At 39.8% G+C, this 10,564-nt stretch overlaps 1 protein-coding gene across 1 annotated transcript in view; it reads right to left on the bottom strand.

The window, feature by feature from the left end:
* Positions 1–4,832: 4,832 nt before the first annotated feature.
* LOC134862590 (solute carrier organic anion transporter family member 3A1-like) overlaps positions 4,833–10,564 on the bottom strand; it is a 33,763-nt gene continuing 28,031 nt past the window's right edge. The window contains exon 10 of the mRNA XM_063880591.1: positions 4,833–9,808. Coding sequence (XP_063736661.1) covers positions 9,432–9,808 — 377 coding nt within the window. The 3' untranslated portion in view covers positions 4,833–9,431. The remainder of the gene's footprint in view (positions 9,809–10,564) is intronic.

The raw sequence follows: 10,564 nt of genomic DNA, 5'->3' as shown, positions 1-10,564 counted from the left end.
AGGTGAGAAGGTAAGGGGGATAAAGAGGAGAGGCCCAAGCACTGTACTCTGAGGGGCACCTTAGGATAGGGGAGCGGGGAAGGTTGATGTTGAAGAACTTTGGTCTCCTGGTGAGATAAGTCAAAAGAGGGCAGTACCAGTGATGTTGAAGGAAGTTTCGAGATGGGAGAGAAGAACAGTGTGGAGGGCTGTTTCAGTTCTGTGTTGTGAGCGAAACCTAGATTGGAATCGTTCATACAATTTCCTGTACAGTTGTTGGACTTGAGGTGGGTTTGCAGTTGGGTGGGAACTACATGTAACACGTTCCAGTATTTTTCACAGAAAGGAGTAATTGGCTGAAATTTGGGACGGTGTTTTGATGACATCGGCGGGGGGGGGGGGGGCCTTGGTGTCTGCGGCACACAGCGGCCTATTAAGCTACATAGACTGTATACAGTAATACTATCTAAATTTGCGCCGCGCGGTCTCAAAATGGATACATTAGGGGCTGCCACAGCCAATAAGCAGCCGGCGCGCGACTCAACCTCTATGGACATATTTAATGGTTTATCAGACAATAACTACTCAAGATTCAGATTTTGTATAATTTCGGGACAATTAGGGCTGGATTCGGGATTCGGGACAACAGCTTAGATTTCGGGACTGTCCCGAATTTTTCGGAACGTCTGGTCACCCTAATTGTAGATGGGTTGGAAATAACCCTTATCTCCAAGTTTTTTGAGGTGGGAGGTAACAGCAGCCAATTTGAGTGATTGTAGAATGTAAAACATCATAAAATGTCATAGAAATTAATAAAAATTATTTAGCCGACACAAGGGTAGGATCTCTTAGGCTTCTCAAATCTCATTCCTACAATAACTTGTCAGTTAAATTGGCACATCTCATCCACTGCTTTACCTGTGACCATCGCACCACCTTTCACCGTTCATTAACCCCAGACCGCCGAACTCTGACTCCTCTAGAGACGCTCCACCGTTCACCATGTGGAGGATTACATGCCTGAGACGCACATTGTGCTACAGGTCAGTGTCCAATGATAACCCACGCTGACAGCCTTCCTAGATGTAAGTGGAATCATCCTGGCAGAGTATAGGGATCCTTCATTAGGACTTTTACAAAGCTCTACTTAACCTTTGATCTCACTTAGACAAGAACTCATTATGTAGATTAACCCACATAGAGGTGTAGATTTTTTAAATACACAACTATGAAATGAGTCTTTACAGTGAAATAAGAACCTTAAACATTTGTTTTATTTATTTACATGGACTATTATTGCCTTCCAAACAAGCAGCATCAGTACATATAATACGCTTAAAAACCCACCAAAATATACAAACAAGGATGAATTTTTGCCATAACCAAGTAGTTTACTTGTCTTGTTTAGCTTAGCTTAGCTTAGCTTAGCTTGCTCAGTATCCAAGTAAACAAGACAGGCTAACACCAGAAAAAAACATTTGATGAATATAAAAAACATTTAAACAATAATATAAAGTAAAATAATATATTATAATGTAATGGAGGATTCATGTGAGTGTACCAACAATTTCTACGTTTTTTTTACCCCAGTTTTTTCTTCTTCTGAATAGCGATAGTGAAACAAAGTAGGATTTGGGGCTTCCAGGAAGTATCCTTGTCCCTGCTCTGTTGGTGTGCACACCGCAGGGAGGTGATGCTGAAAGGTTTGGATTTACTGGATGCTACATTCGTTCAGACCGCTATGTGAAGGCCAGGAGGGACACAGGCAGTTTGGGGATTGTCTGAATAAAACGAAAACACATGTTTTTCTCTGTGCTTCTCAAGGTCAGGTGGCATAAATGACTGCAAGTCAAAGAGACAGTTCCCTTGCATCTGTCTTGGGAAATAGGTATAGTTTTCCAAGTGGACGGGAGTTAAGTTGCATACTCCTTTAAAACTCACAATGTGCATTGAATATAATGGTTTTACTTTGGCACTTAAAGGATGAAATGGTGAGATTTCACAACCAACCAAATAGAGACACAAATCCTTCCTCTTGCTTTTTCTACTACATAACCAAATGTCATTCAAAGGCAAAGACACTTCTTTTGTCCTTCACAGTAGCATACTTCCTCAGACTGAGCACACTGCCTGGTGTTTTTGATTGATCATGTATTTGTATCTATTCATAGAGGCCAGATTCATCATTCCAATTTGTCAAGTTGCTGGAGTTAATTATGTGCAGGACAGTCGGGGAAAAAGAGGAAAGCCTCATGTTTGGACTCATCTGAGGTTTTCTCTTTCTCACCTCGGCTCCAAACGAGCAACCAGAGCTTCAGCGGGCGACAGGAGCTGCTTGACACCATGGGTAATTAGTGTGATGAATGCTTTAGCGGAACAAATAGTGGCAGTCGCCTGTCTCGCTCATCGTGTGGCTGTGCTGTCGTAGCTCAGGGGCCGCGGGCTCATCAGGGAAATGGATGATTCTGCAACAGGACCATCCCTCAACCTACAGCACTACTAATGCTAAAAGGAAACACAGAGTTTTACATGTTTCCTCTCTGCCTCAAAGGTGGTGTTTTCCTTCCCTAAAAGCATCTTTACTGGTAATAGATGTCAAGTGCATGTGTAGAAGGTTACGGACAACCAATAACTCTGTAAATATAGAATCAAAAAAGTGTTCTTTCAAGAAACTATAAACATGTTTTTTGTACTTATTTCTCCCCATAGAGCCTCACAGGACTCTATATGTAGATATGCAAACATCTTCATACTAATCCTCTGTGGGATTATTTTCACTGCCTGGGGTGTAGATCCGGCGTGCTAAAATGATGGATCACATTATTAGATTAGAGGAGAGCAAGGACAGCTAGCAGCTGGATTTGCATTTCAAATTTTGTATATATGGTCCTTTTCTGCATGGAAGCCATAATTGGGCCGTTGTCACTGAGTCAGATTGTTTTTTTTTTTTACAATGCAGGGAACCTTGCAATAAATCAGGTCAGGTGTCTGAGCCATGTCACAAGACATGCATTAGTCAAATATGCAGAATAATTATTTTGCATACAATGTAAAGAGGAATACATCATCATTTCTTTGCCGTAAGAGAAGTCCAGATATCCTCATTTGTCCAACAAATGAAGGGCATATGGTGATTTTGTCTTGTGGATGAACCTGAAGGAAGAGGCAGCCATGACTGTGTCGCTCTTTGAGCTGTCATTTCAGGACCAGCTAATGGGCTGTGCTTACTCTGTGCCTTGACTCTCGAACCCACAGTGACAGTAAAGAATATGCGGCACGTAAAGGCTGGATTCTCAGCCATGTCATCCGTGTAGTGGAAGCTGAATAGGTTGAGCCACAGACAGGTAATCCATAGCTACAGTATATCAGAAGAAGGAAAAAAAACAAGATGAGTGAATTGTTTCGATAGCAGGCCAGAGCCACGACTAACAGAGCATGAAAGACAGACAAGGTCGTAGAAAGGTTATTTCTGGGTCCAGGAGGTGAGACTTTGGGGATGCGGACACGTCAGTTCAGCAGTGTCCTCGGGTCAAAGTGAAGACAAGTGGAAGACACATTTCTCTGTCAGCACGCAGAGAGCCCGCACGGGTTCAGGCTTTCGACGTGAAGTCCTAAGTCATTGAGTCAATAGCCAAGGAACATGACACAACCTCTCACAGTCACTCGGCATCAAGCGGAACAGGGAATGGCATGCTTTCCATTTCACTGCACCCTGGCCCCGGCAAGACCCCGTCTGCACTCGAGAAACAGGAGAGCTCTCAGCCCTGGCTCTCGCATACAAGCAATGCTGAGACCTGGCCCCGAACATGGCTCCCTCAAAGCAGTGGTATAAGGTGATCCACCGGTCAATCCATAACCCCGGTTATTATCTCCACTGGCTGCCGTAAAGCGCGGCAGGGAGGCCGATGGATAACCACAGGGCTTGGATGACAGGGAATTAGATCATGGCAAAGCACAAGCACATTTCAATTAAACTGATGTCAGGATTTGTCTTCTTCTGGCAGTGCGTTTAGACGGGGGAAAAAATAACCTTTCACCCTATCTGACCAAGCATTCGCCCAGTGAATACAGCCCTTTATCCCAGGCATGGCATACAGGAAACCACATACACTTGCATAGAAAAATTGTTAAACAAATAAAAATGGAGTTTCTTATAATTTCAAATCATTATTCTAATGCACATTAACTTATAGCCAACACATTTCTAAAGAATGAACCCAATGTCACGGAATGCAGATGTACATTTGCACTTCAGCCAAGATTCCTTAATAGAATGTTTGGTTGAAATCATTTTGTGGGTCACGAGAAAGTATCAATGATATTTGACAAGGTTAAATCAAATTTTACTAAGTTGTTCTACTCACACAACCCTGTAGGGTCCCAAACCCTGTTCTTGAATGCAATTTAGACAGGGAAGCATCATAATCTTCTGACTGAATATACAATACTCTACAGCCAACCATTCTTCAGTCTATTCCAGCTTTAAAATAAGCATGGTAATTGTCACTGTGCCTGAAAAGATTCACAAAGAGCCTACATTACTCTATGGCTGCACAACTGTTTTACACAACTTATCATCTTGACGTGTTAACATTATCTAGTGAAAATATTTCTGGCTGGTTTGACAGTGTAGGTTTCTCGTGGGTGAATAATTGATGGGTCTCATGCATATTAAATATAAAAACTGATATTTAAATGGTGAAAAAACCACCTCTCAGTGACAATGAGTTTAAGCAAGAAATCATCATAGTTGTTAGGCAAGAGAAAATTGTCATTTTAAAAACAAAAATAGTATATTTAATGTATTTACAATAAACATACAATCATGTAATCTTTTTCAAGAAATATACAGAACATAAAGCTTTTAAATATAAATTCATATAATCTAAAGAAAACAAAATCCAAAGAAGCAAAACAGCATATCTAAAAATCTTTAGTGATGCTTTGAAAATATAGGTGATATTTTCATATTTCAATGCCCTTTTCTTTTCAAAGGTCCCCTGCAAAGAGCCATGAAATTCACACATTGAATATCACCCACAACATAAGCAAACACATCACTCGAAAACCGTCACTAACATGGTTAGCACGTGGTTTCACTTTAATCAAAGGCAACATGCTGCCTAAAGGCTCAAACCAAAGGTTTATCTATCTTTATACGAAGAGTTTGCTGCCAAAATAACATCCGTCATTTACAAAAAAATTGTCTATTCATAATAAATAAATTATCGCAACAAAAACAAATCATGGAACTATTTACAGGTTAACTCTCCATTGATGTTAAAACGTCTGTTGAATGATAAAGCTCAGGATAATTTTTGCCCAGAAATATCGTATTTTGGCAGTAAACTCTTCATATGTCCATACTTCTGTCACTAAAGATTCCGCTATAAAAGTCAACCTGCTGTTACCACAAGGCAAGGTCATCAAAAGAGAATAATGAGAAAAATAGGATGTAAAAAAACATTTATGCTCCAAAGTTATTTTCTCATCACAAGGCAAAACAGTCCTGTCGCCGCAGGTGAATACAAGGTCAAGCGAGCGCCGTCACACTGGCCAGCGCGTTAGACAGACCTAGAATATGTTGGCTTCTTCTTTGCAAGTGTTGAATGTTACAGTGCACAGGTTGATATGGCACAACATCAGGAAGTCTCAGAGTAGAGCTCAATATCCAGGCACAGGTGCAAGACTGCTATCAGTGAAGATAGGCTGATTTTTCTACAGTCAACCTCATCTACTGTACAATGTCAGGCTGAGGCTCAACATTGGTGCCACTTGTTTCAAGCAAAGTTTTGTTTTTAGTTGGACCAAAGCAACAAACAATTATCAGCTTTGTCACTGATTGAAAGAGAGATTAATCTAAAGTTGACGATACCTTCACTAGTAGAAAAGTTCTACATATTAACAGTTATTACACCCTAAATAATATGGTTTTCTAGACCCATATACAGTATTTTATAGGCAATATGTTTTTGGGACACTTTTGTATGATATGGTGAAAGTAAGTGGAGGGATATCACAGAAAGGCTACAAACAGCTAGAGGATCTGCTCCGAGCTCCAGCGTGGTAAAGACAAAGTTCTCTGCAGGACATTACAGAAACACTTCTATGGTGTCACTTTGGCACTTGTATGGCACTATTATGTACAGAGGAGTCAGCACTATGACACACTGGACGTTACAGATATCAAAGACAGCGCCACCTGTTGGGGGTTACTGAGTACAAGCCGGTGGCCAGCTGGTAATGTTAATTAGCAGCCCTAGAAACTTTCTTTGTAATTGTTTGTACATCTTAGCAATATGTCCAGCTGTCCTGTATGTCCTGCTAGGAGCCAATCTTCCCATCAGTCAAAATTTAGCCTGGAAACTTTTTCAATAAAATAATCAGTGCCCGAAAAATCATTCCATTTTAAGAATTTCAGTTTTACTACTGTGCTAAAAAACTGTATGTATACTCTCTTTGTTCACATCACACTAGGCAGAAAGCAGTCTGGTCTGGCATGGCTCTGTGTAGGTCCACTGTTGACCTCCAACATTTTCTAACAACTGTCTTTATCCCCCATTTGATATATTATTTAATATTTATGATGCTGAAGCATCGTCAAAGTATAGTTTAAATCTTATACTATTAGTTCATTTAAGTCCTAAACTAAGAGCACACGAGTAGTGTGGATCAAAGGTAAATTCCATCATTTGCAAAAAAATACTCATAAAACTTGAGTGTTAGCATAAAATGAGACTGAATCATGGAACTTTAACTTAAAAGAATAGTATGACATTTAAAAAATGTGTTTTTGGCGAGCATTAGATAGAAATATCCTCCTCTTTCGTTCCTGTACGGTAAATATGAAGCTACTGCCAGTAGGTGGTTAGCTTAGCATAGCACAAAGAAGGAAAACAGTGGGAGGACAGCTAGCGTGTGTCTGGTTCCAAAATACACATAATAGTAGATTTAAAACTAGTCTTTGAAGACCTTATGTCTAATTTGTTAAACCTAAACAAAAAAAAATTCACGATGGGTTTTGTGCATGACTTTAACTCATGGACAAGGCAGTCTAGCAAATTCACTTTATTTACCTTCTTTATGCTATGCTAAGCTAATCAGCCACGGCTCTAGCTTTATCTTTACCGTACAAACACAAGTTTGGTATTATCTTCTTGTCTAAAACTTGGCAAGGGAATCATCATATTTCTCAAAATGTAAAACCAGACCTTTAACCCCCACCTTTAACATCATAGGGAGCAAATCTATAGCGATGGTGAGTGGCTGGACAAAGGCCCATATTTTTGATGCAAAACATATTAGATACTTACAAAGTAAGCCAAGAAAACCAATATAATCTCTATATAAACTGGATATGTCAGAAATCCGAATCCCAAATAATTCGGAAAAAAAAAAAAAACTCTGTTTAAACAATCACTGCAGTGTGAGTGATTATGAGTCAGCTGAGGATTGCTAAGAATTGTCAACATCACAATGCAGTATGCATTATAAAGCTTTTCCATGGTCTAAAATAGAATTTGGAGGCCATTGTAGTTAAATTTGTATTTAACCATAACCATGGCCGCCAAACCACAGAGTCTGTGCAGCTTAGTGACATACTGAATATTTATTTGTATCATTGCATGCATTACCAGCATGCTTTAAATGAACTAATTCTGGCTGGACACTGTGCGTCATGCTATGCTGTGTCTGCTGACAGCTAGCCCATCACAATCATCACGTCTCAGTGCCCTGACTTGGCTTTCCCCTTAAATGCCTTCACACTCTCAGTGTGTACGCACGTGTGAGTTTTGCTGCTGTAACTGACTCTATTACTGAAGACCTCCTCCCCCACAGCCTCCACCTGCTCTGACCCCACTGCATCCAAGTACCCTGGAGAGTCTTATATGCAATGTTCCCTGCTTGTTATTTATCATAGTGCTGTGTATTCCATGCATTACTGCTGCGGGGGGGCGTCTCCAGGAGTAAAATTCCACGCTCAAGTAAAACTGTATATTTCTGTCTCGTTTTGACATGAGTGTTCCTATAATGGTGCTACGGGTCAAATCAGTGCGAGTGGTGAAACTGAATGTCACAGGTTCAGTTACTGAAGCGACATTCATTGATGGACCACCAAACTCCTGTTTCCTCTCTCATAATCCATTGATTTTTAGATCATAAGCTAAAACCCTAGAAGGACTTGTTTAATATATTTACTTTTAGAAGTTGGACCTAATTTCTATACATTTTAAAGAGCAAAGACTGACAATGAATAAATGCTGTGAAGTGAAATAAAAATAACAACAGTCTTGTCCAGCATTCATAGTAAAACTCCACACTATGACACAGTAAAGGGATAATTAATACATACTAAGTCGACACTCTTCTACCTTCCACAGATTTCCTAAAATACCCTCTAGAACAATACAGGCCAATTACAGTGAAATGTATCGAAATACACTTAATTATTATTTTTTAAATCTGAGCAATATGTGCAACTCAAAGTGAAGAATTGTGTTCCAAAATGGGATATCCACCCTTTGAGGCACCATGTCCCTTGCTCTTGACAAACTCAAATCTGTTTCTGTTAGAAATATTGTTGTTTTATAAGATATAACAAGAAAACTAAATCTTCCATTCATTTGGTTTGTTTTTAATGAAGAAGGTTCCATAATATACATTATATTTTCTTTTATATGTTGCCCATTGCTTTATTATTTCAATATTATTCTTAGTTTTTTCCTGTTCCTACTTATAATTGTTGTTGCTTCTTGCTCATTGTGTTGTGCGCCTGCATTGGCCTCTGTAATCTATGCATATCTCTCTTTCAGTATCTGTTATGTTAAACAGTTGAGTGAGATCTGTATGTCTGAAAAAAGTGCTGCAACCATGAGCTAAAATATGATCAGCTAATGATAAACAACAAAACTAAACTGCAATCATTATATCTGTCATCAGACCAGATAGGTACTTCCTTCTTAAAGGAAAATAAACGGTCTAATAAAGCTGATGAAAATACCACATTTCAGATTCCTGCTTTTTATCTTTTTTATTTCCTCCCTTGAAAAGAGCTGTTAATAAAGTTGAACTAAAGAAGATGTCTGAGGGGCGTGCTGGCTGATTAGTGGTTAGGGGGAAGGGTTAGGGTTGAGGTTAGGATGAATTAACTGCTGAGTCATTCCTTTCTCAATGTCAATATATATTCTGCTGTCAAATTAAGTTATGTGAAAAGCAAAACAAAAATTTGAGAGTCAGTTTATGACAAAAAAGGACCAGATTGTATTTTAGCAAAAAGTGCAATGAGGATATAGAGCATTTTGGGAACACTTCTTCATTTTTTACAGTATGTGTGATGTTTTAGGTGAGAAGACCCTAACTGAGAACATTCTTCTAGACTGATACGACTCCAAAGAAACATCAGATCAGTTGCACATTAACCACCTCAGCTCCAGTCCCGGTGCAGACCGCCACTATAAAACTGACTCCATGTTGTCACACATCTCTTGGTCCTCCAGGTTGTAAATGAACTTTGTCCTGTTGGCTGGGTTCTGGGTGATCTCCTTGCCCAAATTGTCCAGAGTCACATTGGAGGCAAAGAGTTCGGTGGGCGTGAGGTAGCCCTCGCTGTTCTTGATGTATTTCCTGTAGTTCTTTCTCAAACACTGCCACGTGGTGGCATACAGGATGAAGGCAGACGACTTGAGGGCGATGGCGATGCTGACGTACAGGTGCCTGTAGGCCACGTTGTCGTAAAGCATGCAGGCTCCCTTCTCGCCGCAGACGGAGCTCCAGAACAGACAGGTGGAGTCGATGCCCATGCCGAAGATCAGAGGGGGTGGGATGAAGCCTGCAGCAGGACAGGATCGTGCACAGAGAGCAGGTGAGGAGTTCAACAAGCATAGCAGTTCAGTTTAATTTTCCTTTGATGTTAAGGGGCCTTTTTATGCTCTTTTCTGCTTCATATATGTATTTTGTGCCTCTACTATGACATGTTTCCATGATTTATGTACAAAAAGGGCTTTATTTGTATTGTTTAATTTCTAGTTTTATCTTCAATATTTTTATGCATACTTCTTGATTGATATTAAGCTATCTTTGGCTCTTTGCTTGCTGTAACAAATAAAATAATAAGATAAATGTCCCCTCTGTGCGACGAATAAAGGTGTTCTGATTCTGATTTTTCTCATACTGCCTGTGCTGCAGCACCTTTTTTCACCCTCTGTCTGAAACCAGAGCTCTGTCTGTCTGGCCGGCTCTGTTAAGATTGATCAACCGATTAGAGATGTACCGCCCCTTAGCCTATCACTTAAAATGTGTTAGGGGGGAGACCATTTACATGCACAGAAACCAATATAACACACTACAGGAAAGGGAAAACCCCCAAAAATGTTTAATAGGGCTTGTTTAAAGAAAATTCCCCGATTTGAACGCTTCAATCTTTTTTTATGACAGCAATGAAAATGAATTTGAAAGGCTATTCGCCACAAACCCAAACACAATTTGAAGCAAATTTTTTGTTACATCTACAATGATGTTCACTGTACCGCACATGGAAACAGCCTAAAGACTTTTTTTTAAACCAAAGTTCACTGATTTTTTTATT

The sequence above is a fragment of the Eleginops maclovinus genome, chromosome 4 (assembly GCF_036324505.1).
Source record: "Eleginops maclovinus isolate JMC-PN-2008 ecotype Puerto Natales chromosome 4, JC_Emac_rtc_rv5, whole genome shotgun sequence".
NCBI classification, from domain to species: Eukaryota; Metazoa; Chordata; class Actinopteri; order Perciformes; family Eleginopidae; genus Eleginops; species Eleginops maclovinus.
Note: the sequence above shows the minus strand (reverse complement) of the source record. Positions and strands in the feature narration are given on the sequence as shown.